Below are 26,603 nucleotides of genomic sequence, written 5' to 3' on the forward strand. Positions count from 1 at the left end.
CTTTGAGAGTGTTAGACAAAATAGCCTCCCAGCCACACACCATAACTTTGTCTGGCCGCCTGGGTATCGGTTACCGAGACGACCGGCAGGCTGCACACACTGGCTGGAGGGTCCCAGAAGGGAGTGGGCCTCTGGCTGGGCCCCTGGCCACTCCCCCTGCCCCAGCAGGAACCCCCTTCGCTTGTGACACCATCTCCAGAATTCCAAGACCATGGCACACACTGAGAATCTCACACTCAGAGTCAGAAAGGGGGTGGGAAGTCTCAGAAGCTGCCTGGCCAGATCACCCCCGATGCTCAAACCCTCTGCTACCATGCCTTTGGGAGAGGTGACAACCATGGGCACCCAAAGTGGAGCACACAGAGGCTCAGGGCCAGATTCTGGGGTGAGCCAGGGAGCATACGCTGACTGGGTGACTGACCCTCCTTGCACCCCGTCCTCATGTGCACACACACTTGTGTGGAGATGAAGCCAGAGCCTGAACTGTGCCTGAACCTGGAAGCACTGCCTTGTGTTGGCTGCCATTATGATGACCTTTGGACAGCTCTGGTTGTGACAATGTCCTGCTGTATTCCTACCTGAATAATATTATTAGCCAATACTGAGCACTCACCTATGCCAGGGCACCTAATGGGGGAAGGCTGAGGCCCAGGGCAGTGATTTGCCTCACTCAAGGCCACACAGCAAATCCAAGCTCTAACCACTGTGCAAAACTGCCTCCCATGGCCCATCCCTGTGCAGAGCAAGGCTTCCTGGCTCTCTAGGTCTGTTTCACCATCTGTACAACAAGACAGTAGACAGTGAGCCATGAGGGCCCTTCCCACGCTCACTCTCACCCTAACTGTCCTCAGATGACTCAGATACCATATGGCAGCCCCACTTGCATTGTCTCACGAAGTCCTCTGTGGAGGGAGCAGCAAACCTCAGAGAGGGAAGGCCACCTCCCGGGGTCATTCTTCAGGCCAGTGACAAGGGTAGGTCCAAACCCAGGCTGGCCAACTCCAAAGCCTGCGTCATTTCTCCTGAGGCCCTCCAGCAGAGATCCTGGCGCCCAATCACCCTAACAGTGACAAGGGAATGCAGAGAAAACTGGGGCAGTGGCAGAGATGGCGCTGCCACTCAGCTGGTGCAGCCTTGAGCAAGTGCCGTGTGCCTCTCTGAGCCTGTTCCCCATTCTGTAAAGCGAGGCTCCAGATGCCGACCCAGGGAGACTGCTGCGAGGATAGAGCGAGAGCAGGCAGGGTAGCGCAGCTGCTGCTGGGATGGCTCGGGGGTCCTCTCACTGATGCCCCCATGGCCCCGCCCCACCTCCCAGAGCTCCAGTGAGAAGGGCGAGGGGTGAGGGGAGAGAGCAGGAGCCTGGGACTGCCAGGCTGCCAGGCTCCTTACCAGTCCCCGCTGGGCTTCACTTTCCCCACTGACAAATTGGCAATGTTGACCACCAGCCCTGAGCCAGGATTCCAGCAGGCCTCCCACGAAGGACAGCCTGCCCTCTCTTTCGCCTCAGCACCCCCAGCCAGCTGCAGTGGCATGAGGCTGGGCCTCTGTGTGTCGACAGGACGAGCAGGTGGAACAGGCGGCCCCAGGGGCCCTTGGCACTAACTGTAAGCACACCAACCCGTAAAGCACTTCTCAGCCACCTGCTGTTTCATTTTCAAAAATTCACTTCGTACCTGTAAACTTCAAACTGTAAGTTGGATGTCCCTTCAAGAAGCCCAGTGCCTCTTCCAGCTGAAGTGTTTCAAGAGCAGGACATGGAAGCCACCCGTCTCTGCAGGCCCCAGATGGAGCAGACAGCCACTCACATGCTTACAACTTCCATCCTCTCCCCCACCTGACCCTGCCACCACTGCTGAGGGACCGAGGATGGCTGGACGCTGGATGCTGACACCTGCCTCTCCCAGGATTGCTAGTAAAGGTGTGTGCCAGGCAGGGGCTGAGAGGTCCAGGTGGGGTGTGGGACATGATGCTCCCTGAGATATTCTCACTCCCAAACCTTAGCCAGAGGGTCTGGTTATGGAAAAGGGGAACTCATTTGGAGTCAGATGGATTTGGGTCTATTCCCTGGCTTTTCCATTGCATGCCTGTGTGATCTTGGGCAAGTCACTTCACCTCTGAGTCTCTGTCTCCTGTAAAAGGGTGATGGCGACAACATGTAACTGGCGTTGAGTGCTTACTCTGTGCAAGCACGACTTGCAGCACTTACACATATTAACTCGTTTCATTCTCACGACAACCCTGTGAGGTAGGTGCTGCCATCCCCATCTCACAGGTAAGTAAACTACAGCACAGCCAGGTAGTTACCCAGCTAGCAAGGGCGGAGGTGGAACTCAAAGCCAGGTTGGCTGAGGGATGGGAGCCCATGCGTTCCCACTGCACCCCAGTGTGGCAACCGTCACAGGACAGTACTACTCCCGGGTTGGCCCTGGGCCTGCAGCAGGGTGTCCCCAGCCAGCGCTGGCTGAGCTAACTGAAACCAGCTTGAGGGCAGGCTGCCCTCAAAGAACTCTAGGCCCTCAACCCTAAGCACTTGGCCAAGGAGCCAGGGAGGCGTCCTAAGTCTCCTTTCAATCTGCCCGGGAGTCCCGCTAGGCTGGCAGGCCGTGCCAGCAGCCGCCTTCCTTTATGCTGAGGCAGCAGGCTGGGTATCTTCATTCCTGCCTCTGCCACCCACCAGGGCCGTTAGCCCAGCCTCAGCTATGGTCCCCATGGGCGTGTGGGCTGCTGTTTCCAATGTCTGCCTGAGAAGCCCTCAACTGGGCCCAAGTGGCGAACAGAGCTGTGGCTCAGGGAGAGGAAATCCCTTTCCAGGCCTCAGGCGGCCCACCGGCCAGCCAGGCGCTAGGCTCTGTGGAGAGGCAGGAAGCGGGTGGCTGTGTTCATATAGTACCACTTGGTGCCAGGCTCTGAGCTGCCAGCAGTGTCACCCATACACACCTGCTCCAGTCCTGCAAGCTCAGTACTGTGACGCACCAGGATGGCTGAGGAAGGAGTCCCTGAGTGGCTGTCATTTGTCCGAGGCCACACACACAGACCCAAGAAGAGCAGTTTCCCACCTGGTGGGCTTGGGCTCCAAGGTCTGCCTACTCCCCAGCACATGGGAGCCTTGTGCAGACACCCCACACCTGCCAGGCATCAGGGCTGGCCCACAACGGCCTCCTACTGGCAGCACTTTCTCAAGCTTGTCTGTTCCCATGTTCTCCTCATGGCAAGTGTCTGACCCCAGACCGCCCCCCAAAGCCTGTCCCTACTGTCACCTGGGTGGCAGTACCCACTGCATCAGCCAGGACCGCCATGCGGGCACCTCAGCCACCTCACAAAATTGGTGCATTCCCCTTGGGTTTTTATAACTTGGGGAATAATTTGCAAACAGCAAGTCTTAGAACAAATCCTGGAAATTCACATCAACTGTCCCTGATTCTTCAGCATGACCTACAGAAGCATCATCATGTATTGGGTGCAAGCATGTAGTGGGTGCCAGCATGTACTGGGTCAAACGTAGTGTGTGCTAACATGTAGTGGGTGCCAGCATGTGCGGGGTGCCAGCATGTGCAGGGTGCTAACATGTACAGGGTGCCAACACATAGTGGGTGCCAGCATGTGCGGGGTGCTAACATGTACAGGGTGCCAACACATAGTGGGTGCCAGCATGCAGTGGGTGCTAAGACAACACAACACAGCCTCCTCCCTGCACCCCATGTGTTGAAGCAGACCCCAGAACCTCCTTTGGGCAAGTATCCAGAAAGGCCCCTAAAGATGAGGAAAGCCTGTGGATTCCAGCCCTGAGGCCTTGGCATAAATCCTGCTCCTCCATTTACTAGCTGTGGGCTTGGAGTAACTAACCCCCTTATGCCTCAGCGTCAGCATCTGTGAAACAGATAAAAGCACTGTAGTGCTTCCCTGAGTGCTATGAGTTTCAACATGATGCCCCCCAAGAGCCTGGAACGGGGCCTGGCACTTGTCAGCCTCCAGCTTCTCCCTCACATGGTGCACAGGGCCTCCCTGGACCCCTACCCAGGCTGTGCCACTACCCCAGGGGATGTCCTGGTCACTCTGCCAGGCTGAGGACAAGGTCCTGCTCCCACCTGCCTGGAACCCTCTGCCCTGCCCAGCCCCATGTGCTCCACCCAAAGCCAGGGCTGGAAGACACCCCCAAACCTGCTGCCCTGCCAGGGTCCCCGAGTGCCTCCCACACTGTGTTGTCACTAGACAGCCCAGCCCATTTGGCACTTTCCCAGACTCTGGTCCCCTCTCTGGAAAGAAACGTCCCGCCTCCCCCCAATTCCTTCACTCTGCCAAGTGTGGCAGCTGAGACACATACTCTGGAATCCACCAGGGCTGGGTTCAAACCTGGCTCTACCACTCACTAGACGTGTGTGGTTTGGGGCAAACTGCTTGCTGAATCTGTTGTCTCATCTGTAAAATGGGAACAATGACCTACTTCATAGGACTCTGAGGATGGAATAAAATACTAGCACTTCTTGGGCAGCAACCCGATGCCAGGCCTCATGCTACAGAAATCTTTAATTCCTTTCCTCCATAGGAGGGAGGATTCTTCATCTCAAGAACACACAGTGGTTCCATCCAATCAATCAAGTAGAGCCTTTATGTTTCTCTGCAGACAGCAGCTCAGCAGTGACGCCACATCCCCTGCCTTTCCCCGGATGTTGCAGGCCCACAGTAGAGATGAAGGGATGTTAGGGACCTCATGTCAGACACAGAGACCCACAGCAAGGGCAGGAGGCAGGGAAGGGGGCATCCAAGTGTGTGGTTAGCGCCTCAGGTCTGGTCCAGAAGGCCAGAATTTTTGTCAGTTTGTGATCCTGGAGTCCTTATCCCTACTCCCACCCCTACTCTAACAGAGAGAGCTTCGAGCAAGTGAGGCAGGAAGTGGGAGAATGCAGGAGCTCCCCCAGGTGGTAATGAACACGATCCCATAAGTGGGATTGATCTGGAACTTGGACACCTCAGCCGACCCACCCTCCCCAACCCCACCTCTGTCCACTAAAGACACACCCAGGCGATGAAAGAGTGGCTGCTCCCCCATCCAGCTTCCTGGGGGGCCTAAGTGTCTCCTGAGTAGAATGAAGACAAGGTCGAGGCTCACTTGGGATCCTGGACACAAAGCGCCATCAGAGCCCTGTGCATTCTGGGTGAGGCCAGTGGAGGCTGCAGCACCCCACGCCCCCCCACACACAACCCCCACATATAACCTTATAGGCCAGGATGGAGGTCCTTTGCTTTCCCTCCATAAATCCCAGCCTGGCCTCACCAGCACCTCAGGCCCTACCCGGGGCCTTAATTCCGGCGGGACCTGGCTTGACCACCTGCCCCATCTCTGATTTCTGTCTGGGCCTCATCTTCCCCTGCCCCTCCCCACGGGGGTCTCCATTAAGTCTCCATTAAGTTCCCATTAAGTCTCCAGGGCTGAGGCCCTGAGCCGTGTTCTTTCTAAACCCGCCCCCTCATTGAACAAGTGAGATCATTGTGCAAGCAGGGATCTGGGGCTTCTCAGGCCTCCCCTTCACTTAACATCACTGAGGGGCTCTGGGAAGGTGGGTCCAGTCCCTGCTTTATTGAAGGTGAACACCAGACAAAAAAATCCACCTGCATCCCTTTCCCTGCTGCCCCTCACATCCAGGACCAGGGCCCCTGCCTGCTGGCTGGGAATCCAGGGACCACCGCCCCCCAGAGGCCTGGGTCAGTACCCAGCTCTCAGGCCCACCCACTCGGTATTCCCCACTCCTCGTGCCCTGCCTGAGACAAGTAGAGGGGGAGCAAATCACTCGACTTAAGAGGGAGAGGCCCAACTATGGTAGAGATGGAAGCTTCCTTGGTCTGACATGGGTCTGACTTTTTTGAAAACCAGAGCACCCTGACCTCTGGGGACCCTCACGGCAGCCCCCGGAGCCTCACCTGCCCTTCCTCCTCCTTGGTTGAATTGCCTGCCTCCACATGGCCTGATCAGACCCCTGGCCCCCTATGCGGACTTCCTGGGACTCAGGCCCTGTTTTCTGCCCCTACCACCGAGAGGCCTAGAGACCCTCCAACACCCAGTGGGGAGACTGGAGGAGCTGCCCACCAGGCCCCTAAGGCAGGCCCAGTCAGGGACAGGCCCCGCCCCTGCCCCTCAGGGAACCTGGTGGCTGCCCCCACTGCCCCATGTGGTTAGAAAAGGAGAAGCACTGAGGGGTGGGCAGGGCAGGAGGCAGGCAGGGAGCCATTCAGAGGGCAGTGCAGTCAGGGCACCTCGGGGGGTAGCAGAGGGGTGTCTGAGTTCTGTGCTGAAATGCTGGGTGACTCGGGCCCGATAAGCCCCAGGCCGTACAAATTCAGGATGGAGTCAGCGATGATGCGGGCCGTGCGCTTCTGGTACCCGCCCGAGGTCACCATGAGGATGGGCACCCGGCGGCCGCGGACCACCCGGAACACCAGTTCATCCCGCTTCACGATGCCCTGTGGGGAGACGGGAAGGCTGGCTACGGCAGGCCTCAATGCTGCAGTGTCAGGAGGTCCTGCTGCAGGTCTAGCCCTGCTCCAACTGCTGTTTTCACCCATCCCCTCTGATACCAGTGCGGCCCACCTGTCTGCAGAGCAGCCCACCCCCGGAGTCAGGATGTACCTGTGGGCTGATGGACAGCCCCCCAAGGCGGTCCCCCTCGAGGATGTCAGTGCCTGCGTTGTACACCACCACGTCAGGTGGGTGCTCCTGGAGGGCTTTCTCGAGGTTCCTCTCCACTTTACCCAGGTATTCATCATCCTCCGTGCCCCACTCCAGCTCCACCTTCCGCCTGATGGCCTCTAGAGGGATACAGGAGCACCCCCCAATGTGCAGAGAAGGGAAACTGAGGCTCAGGAGGGTAGAGACTGCCTGGGTCCCTGTCAGTGCCCAAGATAGGACTAGAAACCAGTCGGTCTGATTCCACACTGCTCAGCTCCCCATGTCAACCCAAACTAAGCTAAAAACAGTACCGAGCACTGCAAAGTGGGGACCAAAGGAGAGAAGGGGTTTGCCCTGGGGATGTAAGAGATCTGTGTCAGTGACATCCGGTCTCACTGCCTCCATGAGCCGCGCCTCGTGCCCAGACCCAGCATACTCAAGATTCAGGTCAGAAGCTGGTCCCTCAGGCCGCGCGGGGCCGAGCCACAGCAGGCTCACCAGCCCTTCCTGCACAGAAGCCTCCTGCCACAAAGCGGGCATGTCCCTGTTTCCACAGCGCCTCTCTGCCTCTGGAGTAATGTCTCATCTGCCCGCATTTATTTGAACTACTATATTTTAACTGGTTTCTGTCAGCGGATTTTGAATCTTCTATCATGTTTCCCTCGTTTCTTTTTCCTCACTCTCTGTGTTCTACTAGATAGATGCAAACCTAGAAAAGGAGTCTGTTGTTATTCTTCTGATGGCTGCCCCTATATGAACACCCACATGTGTTTACTGGACAGCCTTATGTAGTTTTGGGTGGGTCAACTTCTCTAGGTCTCAATTTCCGCATCTGTACGATGGGAACCAGCCCCATGCAGGGATCCTGAGACTAAATGAAGTGACTTCCGCAGGGCCCAGCACATAGGAAACACTCAAGGGAGAGCCCATCCGAGTCAGGGCGCCCTTAGGACTGGGGCTGGGGGCAGCTTACGCTTGGCAAAGCGGTCCCCGGGATAGATGTGGCGGTTGTAGACGTCCATTATGTACACACGCTTGTCACCCATGAAGTCCCGTTCATGCCCATTGCCCTGTGGGGAGGACATGGAAGCCACTCACAGGCAGGTGCCCTGAGCAAGGTCAGGAGCCCCCACCCAGGAAGCTTTCCCTCCCGCCCCCGTGTGCCTGAGCAGGGCAGCTTGCCCTTGGGGCACAGTCTCATGGCTGTTAAGTACAAAGCGGGGATTCAGCCTCAAAACCTGGCTCCATGACCTTCTAGTGTGACCTTCAGCAAGCTCCAGCCCTCTCAGTTTCATCTCCATGAAACAGGGTAGTAATCCTGCCCACCCCCTCCCCACCACACCCCACCTCAAGTCTGTGGTAGGATTGGCTGGAATCAGGAATGTGAAACAAACTGTAAAGGGCTGTACTCCTGTGACTTGGTTCAGGAGCTCAGTGCCACGTGACCTTGAAGCAGGGCCCCAACCAGCACAAAGCCACAGCAGCAGAGGTGTCGGAGGGCCCTTCCAGAGCCTACTGGATGCCCTGCTCTTCCTGGGACCAGAGGAGCATGCCCTGGGTTTGGGGTCCCAAGAAGGAGGCCCTGCACTCTGAGCCCAACCAGTGGGCCCTTCAGCAGTGGCCTGGGGCTGGGCAAGCCTGAAATCATGTGTGGGCAGGTCCTCGTTAGCTCTGTGCACAAAGGCTAGGGGAGCCACAGGGGGGTCCGAACACAAGAACAGCACTACCAGGTGGGCTCTAGAGAGAGCGACAGCCTGCTGTGTGGGCGCAGTCAGGAGGCACGGAGGACCCTGAGGCCTGACAGCAGCAGTGAAGGGCCAGCCGTCCTGGCTGGGTGGTGAGAGGCAGAGGGAGAGACGAGCCTCTGCTTTCAGGCTGAGAAGAGGGTAGGCAGCATGGGGGGAAGCAGGAGGTGAGGGTGGGGGTGCAGAGGTCCGGCTTGGGGCTCAGGGGTGTTCCCGCGGTAGAGGGGAGTCCCACAGTTTAAGGTTGTGTGACTGGTGCCAGTGGGGGCATGCAGAGGGGTCCTGGGAAAGGGGGCCATGAGATCGTGGTCCCCACAGGGCACTCACCTGATGGGCATCGAGATCAACAATGGTGGCCCTGGAGATGCCCTCCACGCGCTCAAACAGAAACTGCCAGGGAGGAGAAGGGAGGCGTGAGGATCCAGACAGGCCAGAGGACGCAGCCCCTCGGGACTCACAGTAGGTGAGGGGCCGGACTGGAGGCCGTACATGCGTGCGGGCTTTCAGGACGCGGGGCAGAGACATCATACACCCAGAAGAGCTGCGTGGCTCCAGAGAAGCCTGTGTGCGTGGGCAGGGAAGGCTCCCTGGAAGAGAGGGCTTGTGCTATGCCCTGAAGGGCGGAAGTCAGGAGTTAAGTGGGGCAGTGGGGCTGGCCTTCAGTGACAGTCCCGGAATACTGGGGAAATGTGTGGGACTTAGGGGAGGGGGAGCCTCCCCTCAAAACGGCCTGGGACTTCATTCCGCAATCTTTGCCTTCCTACAAGGCATGTCCTCGTGCCTTCTTCTGCTCCCCGCACCCTCCAGGAAGGTTTCTGTGCGTCCCCCTCTCGGAATGGCCAGGGTCTGCTGACCACCCACCCCCCAACTCCCCTCATTGGCCTGTGTGCCCTGTGAGGACAAGGACCAGGACAGCCTGTCCCTGACACCCAGCACGAGGCCAGGCGCAAGGTGGGCAGGGGTAACTCGGGTCTGACAGAAAGGAGGCCACTGCCAGCTGTGCCCCTTCTGGCTATGGCCTCACCTCTCTGGTCTTCGGTTTCCTCATCTGTAATAGGTGAGGACTAACTGAGGTGGGCCATGGGGAACGGAGACTGGCACAGGATTTGCCTGCATTAAGTGCCATCAGGATTACTGCGATCACTATTATTAGCTCTTTCTCCTCCTTACTCTTTCAGAGCAATGCCCTTATGTTTTTGACATATATGCCCCCACTCAGGCCCCTGCCACTGTTGAAGGCAGTAACACCTCCCTTCTGTCACAGGCAGCTCAGAAGAGCAGTGTCAGTCAGATCTGGGTTTGAGCCCCAGCCTGGCTGAGGGGGCCAGTGAGCGTGCTCTCCGCTGAGCCTCAGTCCTTTCTCTATCGTATGGGGTGAGGTCAGGCTGGGAGTGGCAGGGGGACTCCAGGAAGGGCTCTCAGGGGCGAGCCCGCCGTGCTTTGCTCTTGGGCACACCTTGACGGCCAGCGTGATGTCCGCGTAGGCGCAGAAGCCCCCGCCCCGGTCACTGGAGCAATGGTGGAAGCCGCCGCCTGTGGAAGGGCAGACATGGTGTGGTCAGACCCAGGCTCAAGGCGAGGCCCTGGCGCTCCCCGCCTCTGCCCTCCCAGGTGCCTGCTCTCCTTGCTCAGCTTCCAGAAAGGCTTTGGGACTCAAGATTGGCAGTGAACTGAGCGCCTGGGCATGTCCCCATTCCTGGGTAAGGACAGCCACCCCTCAGGGCGTCCTAACAAGTCAGCCCCAGTGCCTACTCACATCCCTAAGGGGATGGGAGCTCATCCCGCTCATGGCAGAAAGCCTCCGCAGGGCTGGGCCTGCCTGCATCCGAATCCTCACGCCAAGAAGAGTGGTGGAGCGGTGACGGCAGGTGTACCTTGGGACCTCCCAGGTTTTGTGGTGGCAGAGGGGATGGTCATAACCCTCTGGTGGTTATGGCTGCCTGTGACAATGGGGAGGGCCGTGAAGCCCAGAGTCTAGCCCCCGCTACCCTCAACCCTGAGACCACAGCCTCAGAGCCTCGGAGCCCATGCTGCCCGTTCCCCTGCAACCCCAAGAACATGAGCTGCAGGGGCTTCTGAAGTTGAGCCCAGTAACTGCCCCACCTGGCTGTGTGAAGCCAGGGCCCACGAATACAAGGGACTTGCCTTTTCCACCACCCAAGAGGCTGTCATTGGATCATAATGACAAAGTAACCGCCAACAGTGAACTCCTAACCAGGCACTGAGCTCACCGAAGCCTCCCTACAGCCCTAGGAGGCAGCATTATCATCATCTCCATTTTACAGGTGAAGAAACTGAGGCACAGAGAGGGTTAGCAACCTGTCCTGGGTCACACAGGTAACTAATGGCAGAGCCAAGATTCAAACCAAGACTGGATCAGGACCTGGACTCTTAGCCTCTACCAGGCCATGGAAGAAGGGCCTTCCTGGGTCCTCATGGGAACGCTGCAGTTAATACACATGGCATGTATCACTTATTCATCAATTCAGCAGAGTATCATAACACCATGGTTAAGCCAGACCTAATGCTGGTGTGGCCAGACCTGGCCAGACCATAATGGAAGAGACCCAGCCCTGGTCTTACAGAGCTCACAGTCCAGTGTTGGGGGCGGGGACAGTTATGGGGCTCTTAGAAAGCCACTAGGCCTCTGTGGATGTCCATGTTCTTATCACTATATGGGGACTGAGCAGTAACACCCAGCTCAGATGAGAGACCAGACAGAAGAGGGCTTCACAGGCTGGGACGTGCTGAGCCTCCATGAGGGACACTGATGAGGGGAGAAAGACCATGGGGGTGGCGCTCCCATGAGCCAGTCTTGTGGGAGAGTCCAGGGGACTGGGGAAAGCTGGCTTTCAGGACCCCTGAGAAGGAAGTGATATTGATCCTGGACCTGTCCCCCCACCACGACATGACCAAGCCCCTGCAGGCTGTCCTGAGCCCCGAGAGGTTGATGGAGTCTTTTGGGGGAGCCTCTGAAACTCTGTAGGTTTCAGCTCCATGCAGAACTGCCCAGGGGCAGAACAGGCTTTCTTAGAGGGCACGAGCGCCCCATCCCTGGAAGTATGCACAGGAAGGACTAGGAGCCAACTGGAGAACTAGTCTAGACAAGGGTCCCATGCCAAGTGGAGGCACAGGTTGGTCCCTCTTAGGCACCAGGCGCTGCACACCTGCCTCCAGGCCACTCTCGGAGGCTCGGGTGGCTATGGAGGCACCAGAGCCTAAGCTCACGACTGTCTCCTCCAGGTCCCTCCCGGCCCTGCCAGCCCCCAGGCCAGGCAGCGGAGCACTCACCCACGTTGATGGCCCAGCCTCGCTCCACTGCCAGCTTCCCCGCCTGGGAGACAAGCACAGGGTGAGGGGGGCAGGCATCCTTCTCCTTCAGTCACTCAGTCACTGATGCACTCGTTTATCCCACGAACACTGTTTCCAGCTACCTCTGAGGTGGGGGTTCAGAAAGCACCTGTTGCACCGCCCCTCTCCCCCCACCCCCGCAGCAAACTCAGTCCCAGAAGCAAGTACCAGATTGGCTGGCATGTGAGACGTGCAGTGCCTAAGCCCGCTGCAATTCTGTGAGGAAACTGGAAGAAACCAGTTAATTATTAAGGTCACACATGAGCTGACAATGATTTTAATGTGGCTTTCGAAGGGAAAATAGACAACTTTTTGCTCAATGGAAATACAGTATACTGAATACTGAAATCCGACAGGAAATTATAGTTTTGGGGGGTGGGTAGTGATATTCTAATTAACTAAAAAAATGTACAAAATTGCAAGCTAACAAGAAAATTATAGGGATCAATAGGTATTGATCCAGGTCTGGATTAGGTCATTGTACACTGAAATCTGAAGAGTTTCTCTACCTCCAACTACTTGGCAGCCTGTGGCTAATTTTGAAGAAAACTACACACAAGACATGAAACCTAATTTTGCCACGAGTGCTCTCCATTGCCGCACCCTCAATGGGGAGAGGGGAGCATCATCCATCACTGAAGTCATGGGAGCGTCTTAAATTTGAGTACGTCGAAGTGATGGTTTTAGGATATATCTCTGAGGGATGCGATAGATCTTATATGCCAGCAAATACGGTACCTCAGTCAGAGGTTCCAAGGGAAGAAAAAATGAATTCTAATGTGCCGGGATGGGAAATGCATTGGCAAAAAGGGTTATTGTTGCTGGGCCTTGATGAACATTTAGGATTTTGTTCAACTACCAAGTGGGAGAAGGGTACTGCAGATGGAGAGCGCCAGGTGGGCAGAGGCCCAGCGGTGAAGAGGAGCTGGGTGCGGGAGTCCCTGGCCCCCCTGTGTCCCGCCTGCCTCCCTACCTACCATTATGGTTCCTCCCGTCTGGGTCCGAAGGGGCTTCAGCACCTTCCTCTGCACAAGGAAGTTGGGGAGAAAGATGACAGGAGGGATTTCAGTGATGGTCGCGACAGCAAAGGACCACTGTGGAAAGAGACGCAGGCCATTGGCCTCCCACTGCCGTCCCCAGAGCTCAGAGGCAGCAGCTGGGAAATCCGACTTTCTCTAATGCTAGTTTCAAGGTGCCCTGGGTGAACTCCTGGTCAAGTGCAGCTTCTTTAGGAAGGAATGAGAGCTTCCCACCCGTCTGGCCCCACAGAGCTCTGGGCTCAGTGAAGTGCCATTTACACAGCTAAGTTGCCCACATCCCTTGGTGCTTCAAAGCCCTTGGCTGCCCTCTTGTGCCCAGAACAAAAGCTGAAACCAATATAATAATATCAACTGTAATTGAAAAACTAAAAGTTAAAATTAAGAAAAATACAGTAAGAAATATATTGGGATGGGAAAGGAGAGAAAATGAAACAAAAAAGCTGAGGAGGACTCCAAGTCACAGAGGTGCAGGCACAGAACTGGCCCAGCCACTGACAGTGAACAGGAGTTATCCAGTTGTCCGGGTCAAGGTAAAAAAATGACTGCTGGCAGTGGAAAAGTAAGTTGAGGTCCAAGGGAAGTTGGGTGCAGCCAGGAGAGGGCTGTGGTTATGATATAGGGCCTGGTCTGCCAGTGAAGGCTCTCAGACGTCATGGTCAGGGCAGTCAGCAGGGGGCCTCGACGGTGCCTCCCAAGCTGCTGTAGCTGCAGCAGGACCAGTTAGGGGAATGAGAAGAGCAGCAGGAGTGGCCCAGGGAGGAAGCAAGAGATAATGAGGGTCTGGAGGGTGGGGGTGGGGATGGCTCACAGACAGGATGCAGGAGACAAACGGACAGAGGTATCCAGGACACAAGGAACCCAGGCAGAACTCCAGCACTGAAGGCCAAAGCCCATGAGTGGAGCCCACTGGGGTGAACAGGGTTGTCTGGGGACCAAGGGGTGGCAGGCAGCTTGGGGATCAGAGGTGCTCAGGAAGGAGTGAGCAAAGTGAGGCACTGAGGCTTCCAAGGCATCCTGGGAGAGAAGTGGGAAGCATGGCCACTGTGCTCACCAAGCAGGAGAGACTCAGGCCTGCAGAGGACTGAGCACAGGAGTCAGCAGAGAGGGAAAGAAAGAGGCCAAGGATGGAGCGTGACAGCGAAAGGTCATGGGACTGGAAAGGCCAGGAAGGCTCCAGAGGTCCCCACATGAGACTGGGGCAGGACAGGACCCATGTCAGCTCAAAAGGGGCCACTGTGCCTTAGGCCACGGGCCAATACGGGAGACATTTTGCCAGGTTGCCCACACTGCCAGTGACACCTGTGTGGCCATCCTTCCCAGGCCAGCAAGGCTGAGGACAGCTGAAGGCTGGGGAAGCTCGTTCTGCCCCCTCACTGAAGTGAAGAAGCCCATGAGCACGGTCTATAAGACCTGGACCACTTGTCTGACAGGAGGTCCCCATCCAGCTTTCCTCAAGCACAGGCCCTCCAGCTGTAATGGAGGCGCGCAGGGCCTGGCAGGGGGCAAGGGTGCTAGAGATGGTCCAGGGAGGATGAACAGCTGCACGACCCTCCCCCATGTGCATGGGAGTGCATGCATGCACCACGGACACATGCGTGCACATATGAGCACATGTGCCTGTGTGTGGTGGGGCACAGACCCAGAGAGGAGGTGGCCGGCTCTGCCTGTTGGTCACACCAGTCCCATTTGCCCAACACAGGTCTGGAACCACTGTTTTCTAGGAATAAATGAGTGAACACACAAATGAAGAAACACATTAAGTGACCGCCTCCCTCCTTGAGCAAGCCAGCACTGGGTAAGAGACTGAAAGGAAATGAAGCCATACCCCAGCCCTTGAGGGTCCCAATATGGACACAAAACCATGAGAATGACATTTCTCTGAGTGTGTGCCACAGCAGCTACCTAGCACCAGAGCACTCCATCAGGAACGGGTTCATATCAAATAAGTTTGGGGAACACTGCTTATGTTGTCCACCTCTTGGAAATTCATAACCCACTCTGGCGTGTTAAAGGCTCTGAGAAGGTCTACAGTATAAAATCTTCTTAAACTGTGCTTCACTCTGTGTTTCCCAAAGTTCCTGACTACAAGCCTCTACCTGCCTCCTTTGCTTTTAGATAACACATACTGTACTGACATTTGCAAGGCTGCAGTCACGTGGGTGGGACACACTCGGGAACCTCTCGCCAGAGACTGAACTTTACATGGGCCGGGCATACAGTCACCAGAAGCACATATGGGACTTTGCCAAGGGGACCAGCTTCCACAGGGGAAGGCACTTGGCTGCCACTGTTTCTCCACTTCTGGCCATCCAAGATAGGGCTGAGCACATCAGCCTTCTGCTCGGCCCACTGGGGTTTCTGTGCCTAGCAGTGGTATGGCTTAGATAGTCTAGAGCTGTGCTGTACAGTCCAGCAGTCACCAGCCACACGTGGCTATCTGTAAATAATTTTAATTAAATTTTTAATTCAAATTTTGTTCTTTGGTCACACTAGCCATATTTTAAGTGCTTAAAGGCCACATGTGGCTAGTGGCTACTGGACTAGGCAGAGCCTTTCTAGAACATTTCCATCACTGAAGAAAAGTTCTGTTGGATAAAAGTTCTGATGGGAAAAACTATCAGTGGCCAGGGTAAAAAATAAACAGAGGGGGTGGGGAGACTGGGGGATGGGCGGACGGGGGACAGATGTTCCAGTGCCAGGGGAGGGTACTTTATCTGGGACGTGCAGCAGGCTAGGGTGGGAACGCCCAGGTCTGCCAGCAGGTCAGGCTCTCTGACAGCCTGGCCTCAGGCAAGGGCATTGAGGGACAGGCTGGATGGGAGTGGGATGGGGATGGGGCTCAGAAGACTTCCTCAGAACACACTGGTCGGACTCTGGGCCCTGCCACTGCTGTATGAATTTGGGCATGGCCCTCATCCATCTGTCTCCTCATCTGTGACATAGGCGCTCCTCCCAACGAGGCCTGGAATGAGGACTTAGACCCATTAAAGAGACAGACCTATCTTCACTGCCCAATCTAAAGTACCCCCACCTAGGCCCCCTCGACTCCTGCCTTTGTGTACAGCACTTGTCTCAGCCTGACAATAACAATACTTCGATTGTTATCTGTCTCTCCCAGAGGGATGCCAGCTCCAGGAAGGCGGGCACACGCTCGTTCTCTGCTGCGCCAACCATGATGAGAATCATGCCTGGCACACAGTAGGTGCTTTTAGCACATGCTCTCCACCCTCCCCAAAGATGCCTACCTCCTCTTCCGAGGAGGCCACTTCACCTGCTCCTTTCCAGGACAGCCTGTAAGAGTGTGGCCTCTGCTCCTGAAACAGAATGCTATAGACAGCACACACCCCGGGATCAGTCGGAGGCCACACTCCTGGTGAACCCACGTGTGTGCCCAGCTCCTGTCCCGCCCTCTCTGCTTCCCCCGCTGTCTTACAGGTTTTACCTGAAAACTTGCCCTGGGTGAATTGCCACTGCAGGCTCTGCCTTTAGGGCTATGCTCTCCAAGTGTGGTTCCTGGACCAGCAGCAAAAGTAGCATCTGAGAGCTTGTTATAAATGCATATTCTCAGGCCCCAGACCTCTTGAATCAGAAACTCTGGAAGTGGGGCCTAGTGACAAGCCCTCAAAAAGATTTGATGCTTTAAGCAAGTTTGTGAACCACTACTCTATAGGGAACATGAACTCAGACAGTGCTGAATGAATGAATGAATGAATGAATGAATGAATGAAGCTACCTAAATCTGGGAGGTTTACCCCAGCTTGATGCCCACCACCCACCGAACAGTCTGGCCTGCAAGCTTCCCCATCCCAGGCTCCATACCCTGACAGCCTTTTGGGGACTCCACCGATAGCAGGACACACCTGGGCCTGGAACACCTCTGAGTCCCCGATAGTCTGAGCTCTGCAAGAAGCTAATCTCCAATAGCCTGATTTCCTCAGGTGGACCCCCTACCCTCAGAGGTCCAAATCAAGAGACTGACTGAAGCAAAGAGACTGACTGAAACCCCACTTAAGAGCCCCAACTACAGTAAGTCCCCGATTTACGAACGAGTTCCGTTCCGGGAGAACGTTCATAAGTCAGGTTCGTTCCTAAGTCCAACTTGGATGCATGATTGGCTGCATCTGTGAAAGTTCACAACTTGAATGTTCATAAATCGGGGACTTACTGTACTTGGTTTGGGTCAGGACTTTCCACCAGTGTAAGTGGGAGCAAAAGGAGAGAAGGGCAAAGAAAACCCACACAATCATCTCAGTTGATGAAGAAAAATCCTCTAACAAAATCCAACACCCTTTCATGATAAAATCAATTTAAAAATCAGGAATAGAAGAGAACTCCCTCAACAGGACAAAGGGTCTCTCTCTCTCTCTCTCTCTCATACACATACACATACACACACACACACATACACACACACACACACACACACACACACACACTCCACAGCTAACATGCAATGGATTTTTAGATGTGACACCGAAAGCACAACCAACAAAAGAAAAAATTAGATAAATTGAACTTTAGCAAAATTTAAAAATTTTATGCATCAAAGGATATTGCTATATCAAGAGGGTGAAAAGACAATCCACAGAATGGGAGAAAATATTATTTGCAAATTATATAATATCCAAAGCATATAAGGAACTCCTACAACTCAACAACAAAGACAAACATTCCAATTTTTAAAATGGGCCAATGACTTGCATAGACATTTCTGCAAAGAAGGTACATAAATGACCAACAAGCATGTGAGAAAATGCTCAATGCTATTAACCATTAAAAATGCAAATTATAGGGGGCAGCCCGTTAGCTCAGTTGGTTAGAGCGCAGTGCTCATAACACCAAGGCTGCTGGTTCGAGCCCCACATGGGCCACGAGCTGCGCCCTCCACAACTAGACTGAAACAACTACTTGACTTGGAACTAATGGGTCCTGGAAAAACATACTGTTCACCAATAAAAAAAATAAAATAAAATAAATAAAAATTAAAAAAATAAAATAAATAAAATTTTAAAAAAGACATGCAAATTATAACCACAATGAGATACTACTTCACACCCACTAAGTTAGCCACAATAAAAACGAACAGAAAATAGTAAGTGTTGGTGAGGATGTGTAGAAATTGGAAGCCTTGTGCCATTGTTAGGAACATGAAATGTGCAGCTGTTGTGGGAATCATTTGGGTGGTTCCTCAAAAAGTTAAACAGAATCACCATATGACCCAGCAACCCCACTCCTAGGTAAATGCCCAAAATAACTGAAAATAGGGACTCAAACAAATACTTGTACCTGAATGCTCACAGCAGCACCATTCACAGCAGCCAAAAGCGGGAAATAACCCCCAAGTCCCTGAGCTGATGACAGGATAGGCAGAATGTGGAGCCACACAATGGAATGTTACCGAGCCTTAACAAGGAACGAAGTGCTGACACAGGCTACAAAGTGGGTGGTTCTTGAAAACACTATGCTCAGTGAAGCCAGAGCAGGTCACATCTTCTATGACTCCATGCACACTATAGAAAACATCCAGAAGAGGCAAAAACAGATTGGTGGTTACCAGGGGGAGTGGGGAGAGAGGAGTGGGGAGCAACTTCTTAGTGGGCATGGGGTTTCCTTTTGGAGTTATGAACATGTTTTGGATCTAGATAGAGGTGATGGTTGTACCACATTGTAAGTGTACTAACTGCCACTAAATTTTACACTTTAAAATGGTTAATGATTAATTTTATGTTACATGAATTATACCACAATAAAAAATAGGAGAGAGGGGCCCCCTCAAGGAAAAAAAGATAAGTAAGAGGGAGACCATCATAGACCCTGGGGTACCATTTCCCCAGAGACCCTCCCAGGACATCTGCCTTCAGGTTCTCTGTGGAGCTGGGGTCTGTGCCTCCCGCTCTCCCACAGGACTCCAAGTGCCCTGAGGGTAGCAATGAGGCCCAATTCCTGCCCAGACTTCCTGGGGCTCAGGTCAAAATTTTTGAAGCATCCTTGGCTTCTTTGTCTCACATACCCCATACTCAATCTGAACAACAGAAAATCCTTCATTTCAACTTCATAACAAACCTCAACTCCTACCACTTCTCCCCACCCCACAGCTGCTGCTTCCAGGCTAGTCTAAGAGCCCAGCATCTCTCATGGTGATCAGTGCAACAACCTCCTTCCCCACTGCTCTCCCGGCTTTTGTCCTGACAGCATATTCTCATCATAGCTGCCAAGCAATTCAATTAAAACATAGTTCAGATCACAACAACCCTCTGCTTAAAACACTCCTTGGCTACCCCCTCACTCAGAGCAAAGCCCTAGGTGGTCTGGCCCAACCGCCTTCTGACCCTATCTCTTACCATTGTCCCTCCCAATCTCTCTGATCCAGCCCACTGGCTTCCTCACTGTTGCTGGAACACACTGGAGGTCCTCCTACCTCAGGCCTTTTGCACTTGCTCGTCCTGCCGCTTAGAATGCCCTCCTCCAGATGCCCACGCACCCTACTCCCTCACTGCCCTCCCTTCATGATCACATGTCAATAAGCTCCTCCCCGATCCCCCCATCTCCTTTCCTGCTGTACTTTCCCTGGCACTGAGCACATCTAACACACGTCACTGACTTGATTATTGCGTCTAGTAGCTGACCCCCCACCTAAATGCCAGCTCCACAGGAGCTGTTAAATTCCGTCTCCCCACACCTGGCACAGAGCATGGTGCTCACTAAATACTGCTGGATGAACGTGTCCCCAGCACTGCCCAGCTCAGGGCGCACAAGGACGTCACATCTGCATCACACTACCCACCCACACCCATGGCAAACCATCCCTGGGGTCAGCAGAAGGCAAGAGCCCTGCGTGGGCCCAACACACCCACCTCAGCGAGGCCACCTCTGGGCGCTCCATGAACACTTGTCTCCCTGAACAGATGCCATCTGTCAAACATTAGGCTATGGCATCCCTTCAGTGCCTCGTTTATTAAGCACTGAAGGCCATTCCAGTGCAGAGCCAGGCGTGAGTCCCAGAACATGGGCTGAGGCAGATTGAAGGGGGTGGGGAGAGGTGGATGGAAACTCCACAGCACACACACAACAGACAAGGAAAAACAGCCCTGGGAAATCTGTGGGCACTCTCCAGGGCACTGCTCAGGGTCCCAGGCAGAGAAAAGGTACAGAAGCTGCAAACATGTGTGGGGTGAGGGGGTGTCCCTGGGCTGCAGCATCCAGATGCCAGACAAGGCCTGAAATGGACATGGGTCTCCCCTGAGCATCAAGGGCACACCACGTCACATCACTCTCTGACACCTGGACAAAACCCAAACTCCTCCCACAGCCTGCGCTGCTGGCCTCCCTGACTACACCACGTGCCATCTAGGTGTTTTAGTCCCTTCAACCTGGCCACTCAAGGAGGCCAAGTCCCTTCCCACTCCGAGCATGAGGCTCTGGAATATTCTTTCTTCAAAGCTCTACCTGAGTGTAACCTACTCCTTATAATTTAGTCTCAGCTCACAGCTCACCTCCTCTGTGAGGCCCTCCCTGACCACTCAGTCTAAATGAGTATACCTCCCCCCAGGTACCCTTTATTGTTTTTCTTCATGGCCTTTGGTGCCCTCTGAAATGCTTTTGTGTGATTACTTCTTTATTTTCAGTCTCCCACAATGAAAATGCAAATCCACAGGCACAGAGAACCTTGCTTATTCTTTTTTGGTGCCTAGTATAGTCAGTGTTCCATACAGATGTGCTGAATGACTGAATACTTCACCTTAGTAGGTTTATGCAATTCATCATGTTTCTCCTTTTGCTCTGGCTTCCAGGGAGCTCCAAGCCAAATATAAGGTATGACAATTAAGTTCACAAACTTGTTGCAACAATGTTGCTAACCTTTTTTGATATCAGAGGGATTATTCATTATGAATTTGTACCAACTGGACAAACACTTAACCAAGTTGACTATTTGGAAGTGCTGAAAAGGCTGTGTGAAAAGGTTAGACGACCTGAACTTTTCACCAACAATTCATGGCTCTTGCATCACGACAATGCACCAGCTCACACGGCACTGTCTGTGAGGTATTTTTAGCCGGTAAACAAATAACTGTATTGGAACACCCTCCCTGCTCACCTGCTCTGGCCCCCAATGACTTCTTTCTTGATCCGAAGATAAAGGAAATATTGAAAGGAAGACATTTTGATGACATTCAGGACATCCAGGGTAAAATGACAACAGTTCTGATGGCCATTCCAGAAAAAGAGTTCCAAAATTGCTTTGAAGGGTAGTTAGGCACTGGCATCAGTGCATAACTTCCCAAGGGAAGTACTTCAAAGGTGACTATAGTGATATTCAGCAATGAGGTATTAGCACTTTTTCTAGGATGAGTTGGTGAACTTAATTGTCCAACCTCATATGTAGCTCAGTCATACTTATCACATAGTAAGCTGTCCTCAGGCTTTTGGGGACTCAAAGCCAGGCATGCAGTAGGCCCCACACAGTTTCCCTAAAGGCCCCACAAATGGGGGTGGGGTTCCTAGCCTTATCCTGCGTGCTCACTCCATCCCAGCCCCACTCTGTTCTGGTCTCTTCTTGCCTGGACTCAATGTCTCCTGTCCCTGCACCTGGCCTTACTCCCTGGACTCTGGCAGGCATGTCCTCCTGGTCCAGCCCCTGGGCTATGGGCTGTGATCATGCATGTCCAAGCCCCAGGAAATCAGGGCAGCCAACACTGGGCTTCTTGCCAAGGCCTCACACACCCGCCTCTCCCAGGAGCCAGGTTTCAACCTCTTCCTGGTAATCTTTCATGTGCTCACATTGTCACGACTCCATCTAGAATTTTCACAGCTAGGCTGGAGTCTGGAGAAGGGAAGGCAGCAGCTGTGACCAGGAGCCTGGAAGACCAGACTGGATGCCCGACCTGGGGTCTACCCCAGGTCTGCCTGACTTCCTAGGTGACCTTGAGCAGGTGTGGCCTCTTTCTGGGCCTAGCTCTTCCATCTGTAGAGGGGAGGGGCCTGGTGATCTCTGGCATCTTCTCGCTCTGAGTCTAACATGAGTCCAGCTTGGGAGCCTGGGGTCAGGGGTCAGGATCTTACACTCTTGGAGGTAGAGAACCTGAGGCATCCCGGACCCCAGGGCAGGCTGACAGCACCAGGTTCTGATGCAAGCCCCAGCCCAGCCTCCCCTCTGCTCCCACAAAGGGAACTGACTGAATGCCTCCACCCTCAGAACCTCAGCCACTAACGAGAGCTGTTGGCTCCTCTAGAAAGAGGTTATGGGAGGGCAGCCTGTAGGCCTAGTTCGGTCTGCTGGTAGGATTTAAAAACGTTAAAATGAGTTGTCACATTTAAGAAATCAGAAACTGTCACAGTAATTCTGGTTTCTCTTTAAAGCCAGGCATCCTGGCCATGCTGGGCCTGCAGTGGAGTTGAGCAGCAGCCGCCCCCACCGCCACCACCACCACCACTTGGGAGGGTGGCTCTCCGGTGCACCCACACCACCACCACCTCACCACTTGTTATGTTCCTGGCTGGGCCCTGCGGGGTTTCAAACTCAATTTCAGCCCAACAGTTTTCAATAAGTCTTTAGCAGTAGAAGTCCTTAGAACAGAACCTTTAAACTTCAGTCCAATATAAAAATAGGCCAAGGTGGAACAGCTTTGGTTGGATGGGGACAGGGGCTGGGGTCCTCCTGCCCACCCTCCCAGCAGGGGTCTCTGAGGCCTAGTCATAGAGTACAGATTGAAAGTCACTAATGGCCGGCCAAGTGGCTCAGTTGGTTAAGAGTTCGCTCAAGAGTGTCAGCTCTGAGCAACAGGGTCGCCGGTTTGATTCGTGGCCTGAGCTGAGCTGCTGCTGAGCTGCCAACAGGTGGCAGGATGGCTCAGCTAAAAAAAAAAAAAAAAAGCAAAAGTCACTAATGTAGGAGCCCCAAATCCCTATGAAGGTTCATTCTCCACCGAGAGGACATCCTTGCTTTCATCCTTCCAGAAAAGGGGCACTGACTACCCTAGAGCAGTCTAGCCCACCCCTGGTCTCTGCTTTTCATGACACCTCTCTTCTTCTCTTGGGGACATAGGCTCACATGCTCCCCTTGCACTAGGGACAGGAATGGAGCCCCTGGAGGCCATGCTTCCCCAGGCTAAGCTGCCCTCTTCTGCCCACTCCTCCTGGCTCACAGCCCTTCCAGCCCATGGCAGCCCTCAGGCCCTCAGCCTTGTACCTTCAGCTCGTTGAGATAGCGTCTCGTGTGCACCACCAGCAGGTCCTCGTCTGAGGCCTCCCGTGCCTCCACCAGCATGCTGTCTGACACAAGCTTCTCTTCTGAAACCATAAATTGGGCGCCATGTTTTCCTGCTGGGAAGCCAAGCCCAGCCCCAGGCCCTCCCCCAGGCTGCAGACTTGGCTTCTGTCAGCCCTGCCCTAGGTCAAGGTAGGCACAGCTGCTGGCTTACAAGCACCCTGAGAACAGGCCACCTCCCAGGCCAGTGTGGACAATGGTCAGGCCCTCAGGCTAGGGGATATCAAATATTGTGTATACAGCGATCCTTGTGTTTCCCAAGCTGCTGATAGCCATGAGGTGAGCTCAGATATAACTGGACAGCTCATAGAGGGAGGTGACCCACTGGTCAATGATGCTGACTATCAAGGTGAGAAAAGCTCTTTGATCAATTCTCCCTCCACCTTCTGATGACATCGTGGGAGGCTCAGTGTGGTGTGGCCTCTCTTTAACACCGACCTGACCCTTGCTCATCTCTGTTTTGAATCCTAAAAGCAGTCCCACAGCCTGCAGTAACAGTAAGCAGACTGCATTAAATTACACACTTGTTTTCATTGCACTGATATTTTACCATGACTTTCTACTTATGGCAAGTGAAACTGGCTTTTCCCATCTAGGTGACATAATGTTTCATTTTAAAACTTTACTTACATTTTTAAAAACGAAGGAAAGTCAATAAATAATATGAAGTAAACAATGGAACAAGTGGTATGAAGAGATGGCCAAGTCCCCAGATTGGTTTCCAAATGACTATTGTTTAGGAAACACTGCATTATTTCATCACGCCACACATACACCAGACAAAACTCGTTCCATTTCGCAAAAGAAGAAACTGAGGCCGAGATTGGGACATGCTCTACAGCACAGGGCAAACAGGCCCATTATACTCTGAGTTTTAGGGAAATACAAGGGACAAGGTCAGAATCTAGGGGATCTGTTTTAATGTGTCACCCTTAGAAACCAACCCTTGTACAAACCAACTATTTCCATACATTTCGCACATATGAGTATAGCTCCACAAACGGCAGGTACTCCCCCAACTTCACCCCAGAACATTCCATATCTCCCCACTGCCTTCAGGCAAAGGGCCAGCTCATTTCTTGGAGGCACCCAAGGCCCTTCACCATGTGGCCCCTGCCTCCTTTCCACCATGTCCTCAGAGAAAGGAGGGAACTCTGGAGGCCTGTTGGCTCTGAGATGAGTGGGATAAGAAATCCTTCTGTTGAGCTACTGGGTGACACAGGAGCCCAAGGCCAGGCAACAGGACGGGGGACTCAGACTGAAAACAGAGCATGAAGGACCCTATTCAGGGAGGCAAGAGAGCTGCAAGGTGAGAGGCAGCTGGCTCTGCTCACCTTGTCAGAGTTCTTGTCATTGCTACACACCACTAGTATTCTTTTCTACTTAACATTTTTCTTTGACTACCCAGTCTGGTCGCTACTGCTAATGGAATATCAGTATTACTTGCCATGAAGAGAAGTTAACCAGAAATAAAAAACAAATACAATAGAAACAAGTGTTATTAATCTCTAATTTGATTCTATTTTCTGCAAGGTACAGCATCTGAGGCTTGCTCTGGATTTGTTAAAAAGGGAGATGGGCTTAGGTGTTAAAGATGGGCTAGCCCCAGAGTGACACTTTCTCCATGGTGTGATCAAAAGGGCTGGGTGATTTAAAGATATTCAGTGTCATCCTATGCTAGGTCACACTTCAGGTAATATTTCTTACTTCCCTCACTTAGAGAACTCTTGATACAGGGAACAAGGAAAATGTTCTCACACTAGCCTACTGTTATGCCTGAATTTCCCCACCTAAACTAGACCCCTGGAGAAATATCTTGCTCAGTGGGATGAGCCATGAAGAGTAGGAGCCTGGAGCTCTGAATTCCAGACCCCTCTCTGCCACTTAGTAGCTAGGTGTCTTCGGGCATGTTTCCTAATCTTTCTGGGCCCCAGTTTCCTCCATTTGTAATCAGTGGGGCTGGAGCGAAGACTCTCTTCCTCTTGGACCTTCTGAGTTTGTGAGGGATGGACACTGGATTCCTTCAAACTTCAGCTTCCTGTGTCCATCCATCTTAATCAGTTCCCCTCTACTGAGCCTCCAGGGGAAGACATAGGACTTAGGTCCACAGCGATGGGGAACCAGGGAAGGTCTGAGACAGGGACATGCCATGCTTAGAAGTTTGTGTTGGAAAGATCCTTTTGATAGCATGCGTGGAAGGAGTCTGAGGGCTGAGGCTGGAGGTAGGAGAGAGTCCGAAGTTTGTGTTAGGGAAAGGCAGTGGGGGTGGGGGTGGGGTGGAAGAAGCAGATGTAGGGTCCAGGTGGGGCCTTCCATACCTTTTAGGAAGCTGATCACTTTGCCCCATTTTCCTGCGTCAAATGGGTGCAGCTTCTCCAGGCCCATGAAGGTTATGTTATAGCGGGGCGAGTACACGATGGGCCAGCGCGTCTCCGGCACATGCTGGTACAGCTGGGTTGTGTGTGGCCTTCCGTGTGCATAGGGACAAAATACACAGATAGGGACGGACTCAGTGTGGGAAGCAGCCTCCCGCTCGGGGCCAGCAGGCTTTGATCGACCAGAAAGCCATGACCTGGTACCAGTACCTCCCTCAGCCACAGAAAAAGGGCCACTTAACAACAGCAACAATAACAGCGGATCCCTACCGAGCATTGGCTTTTCCCCTGCACTATCCAGCCCAATTCTCATAGTCCTGGGAGGTAGGCACCACCATCTCACCAAAAGCTTGGAGAGGGGACCAGGTGTGCCCAAGGTCACACAGAGGGTCCGTGGAGCAGCGGATATACACCCAGGTGTGCTGGATGCAAGGCCTCAGCACCTAACTTCCACATTATAACAATTACAGCGAACAGCCTTGTGGCCCTAGGCCTCAGTTTCCTTAATTATAAAATGTGTGGTTGTTGCGAGGATTGAGGGCAGAAAGCGCCCTGTGCCTGAGAGCTGGGTTCCCAGATGTAGGGGCTCGCGCAGGCTGTGGCCCAACCCATAGACTAAGACAGGGTCAACTCGGGCCCGCTGCGCAGCTTACTCCCCACCCCACCCCATTACACCTCCGCAGCGGCTGCAGAGGAACCAGAAACACGGCTCCAGTTGCTGCCACTGCGGGGGCCTCCGCACAGCTGGTGCCTCCGCACAGCTGGTGCGGCCCGAGGGAAGACGTCAGACCCGCGCATTTCGCGAGTCCCTGCCTGGGTCCGGGCCTTGCGGTGGCCTCCCGTCCTTTCGGCCGCAGAGAAATGGCGCGGGGCTGGCCCCGCGCGCAGGGCCGACCTGGGAGCACCAAGCTCCAGCGTCCCCTCGCCCGCCATACCTGGGCCAGCACCTGGCCGGCCCGCCCACCGCCCGCGCACTCGTGCGCCCGCCCACGGAAACCCCTGAAAGCCCTGGGGGGAGGGGGTGGCCCGGCGTCCCCACCCCCGCCAAACTCACATGCCGGGGCCAGGCTCTCCCAGCGCTGGCCACCACTCCACGACCGGGAGGGGCGGGGGCAAGGCCCCGCCCAGGACACGCCTCCGGCCTCGGCTGCCTCCCCTGGGGTGGAG

At 54.0% G+C, this 26,603-nt stretch overlaps 1 protein-coding gene across 3 annotated transcripts; it reads right to left on the minus strand.

Moving 5' to 3' along the window:
* Positions 1–4,506: 4,506 nt before the first annotated feature.
* On the minus strand, positions 4,507–26,603 carry HDAC11 (histone deacetylase 11). Of its 3 annotated transcripts, XM_019633444.1 has the most exons (11): positions 26,491–26,603; positions 25,380–25,528; positions 22,984–23,084; positions 14,437–14,514; positions 12,735–12,851; positions 11,698–11,740; positions 9,863–9,939; positions 8,734–8,796; positions 7,635–7,731; positions 6,623–6,801; positions 4,507–6,456 (listed from the first exon to the last, which is right to left on the minus strand). In XM_019633444.1, coding segments are annotated over exons 1-11 (1,122 nt in total). In that variant the 5' UTR covers positions 26,493–26,603; the 3' UTR covers positions 4,507–6,240. The 3 variants fall into 3 exon arrangements, with proteins under 3 accessions (XP_019488989.1, XP_019488991.1, XP_019488990.1); XM_019633446.1 differs by lacking the exon at positions 14,437–14,514 and having other exon boundaries at positions 6,241–6,456; positions 12,735–12,782; positions 26,491–26,602; XM_019633445.1 differs by lacking the exon at positions 14,437–14,514 and having other exon boundaries at positions 6,241–6,456; positions 26,491–26,598.

Source organism: Hipposideros armiger, unplaced genomic scaffold (assembly GCF_001890085.2).
Source record: "Hipposideros armiger isolate ML-2016 unplaced genomic scaffold, ASM189008v1 scaffold_1314, whole genome shotgun sequence".
NCBI lineage: Eukaryota > Metazoa > Chordata > Mammalia > Chiroptera > Hipposideridae > Hipposideros > Hipposideros armiger.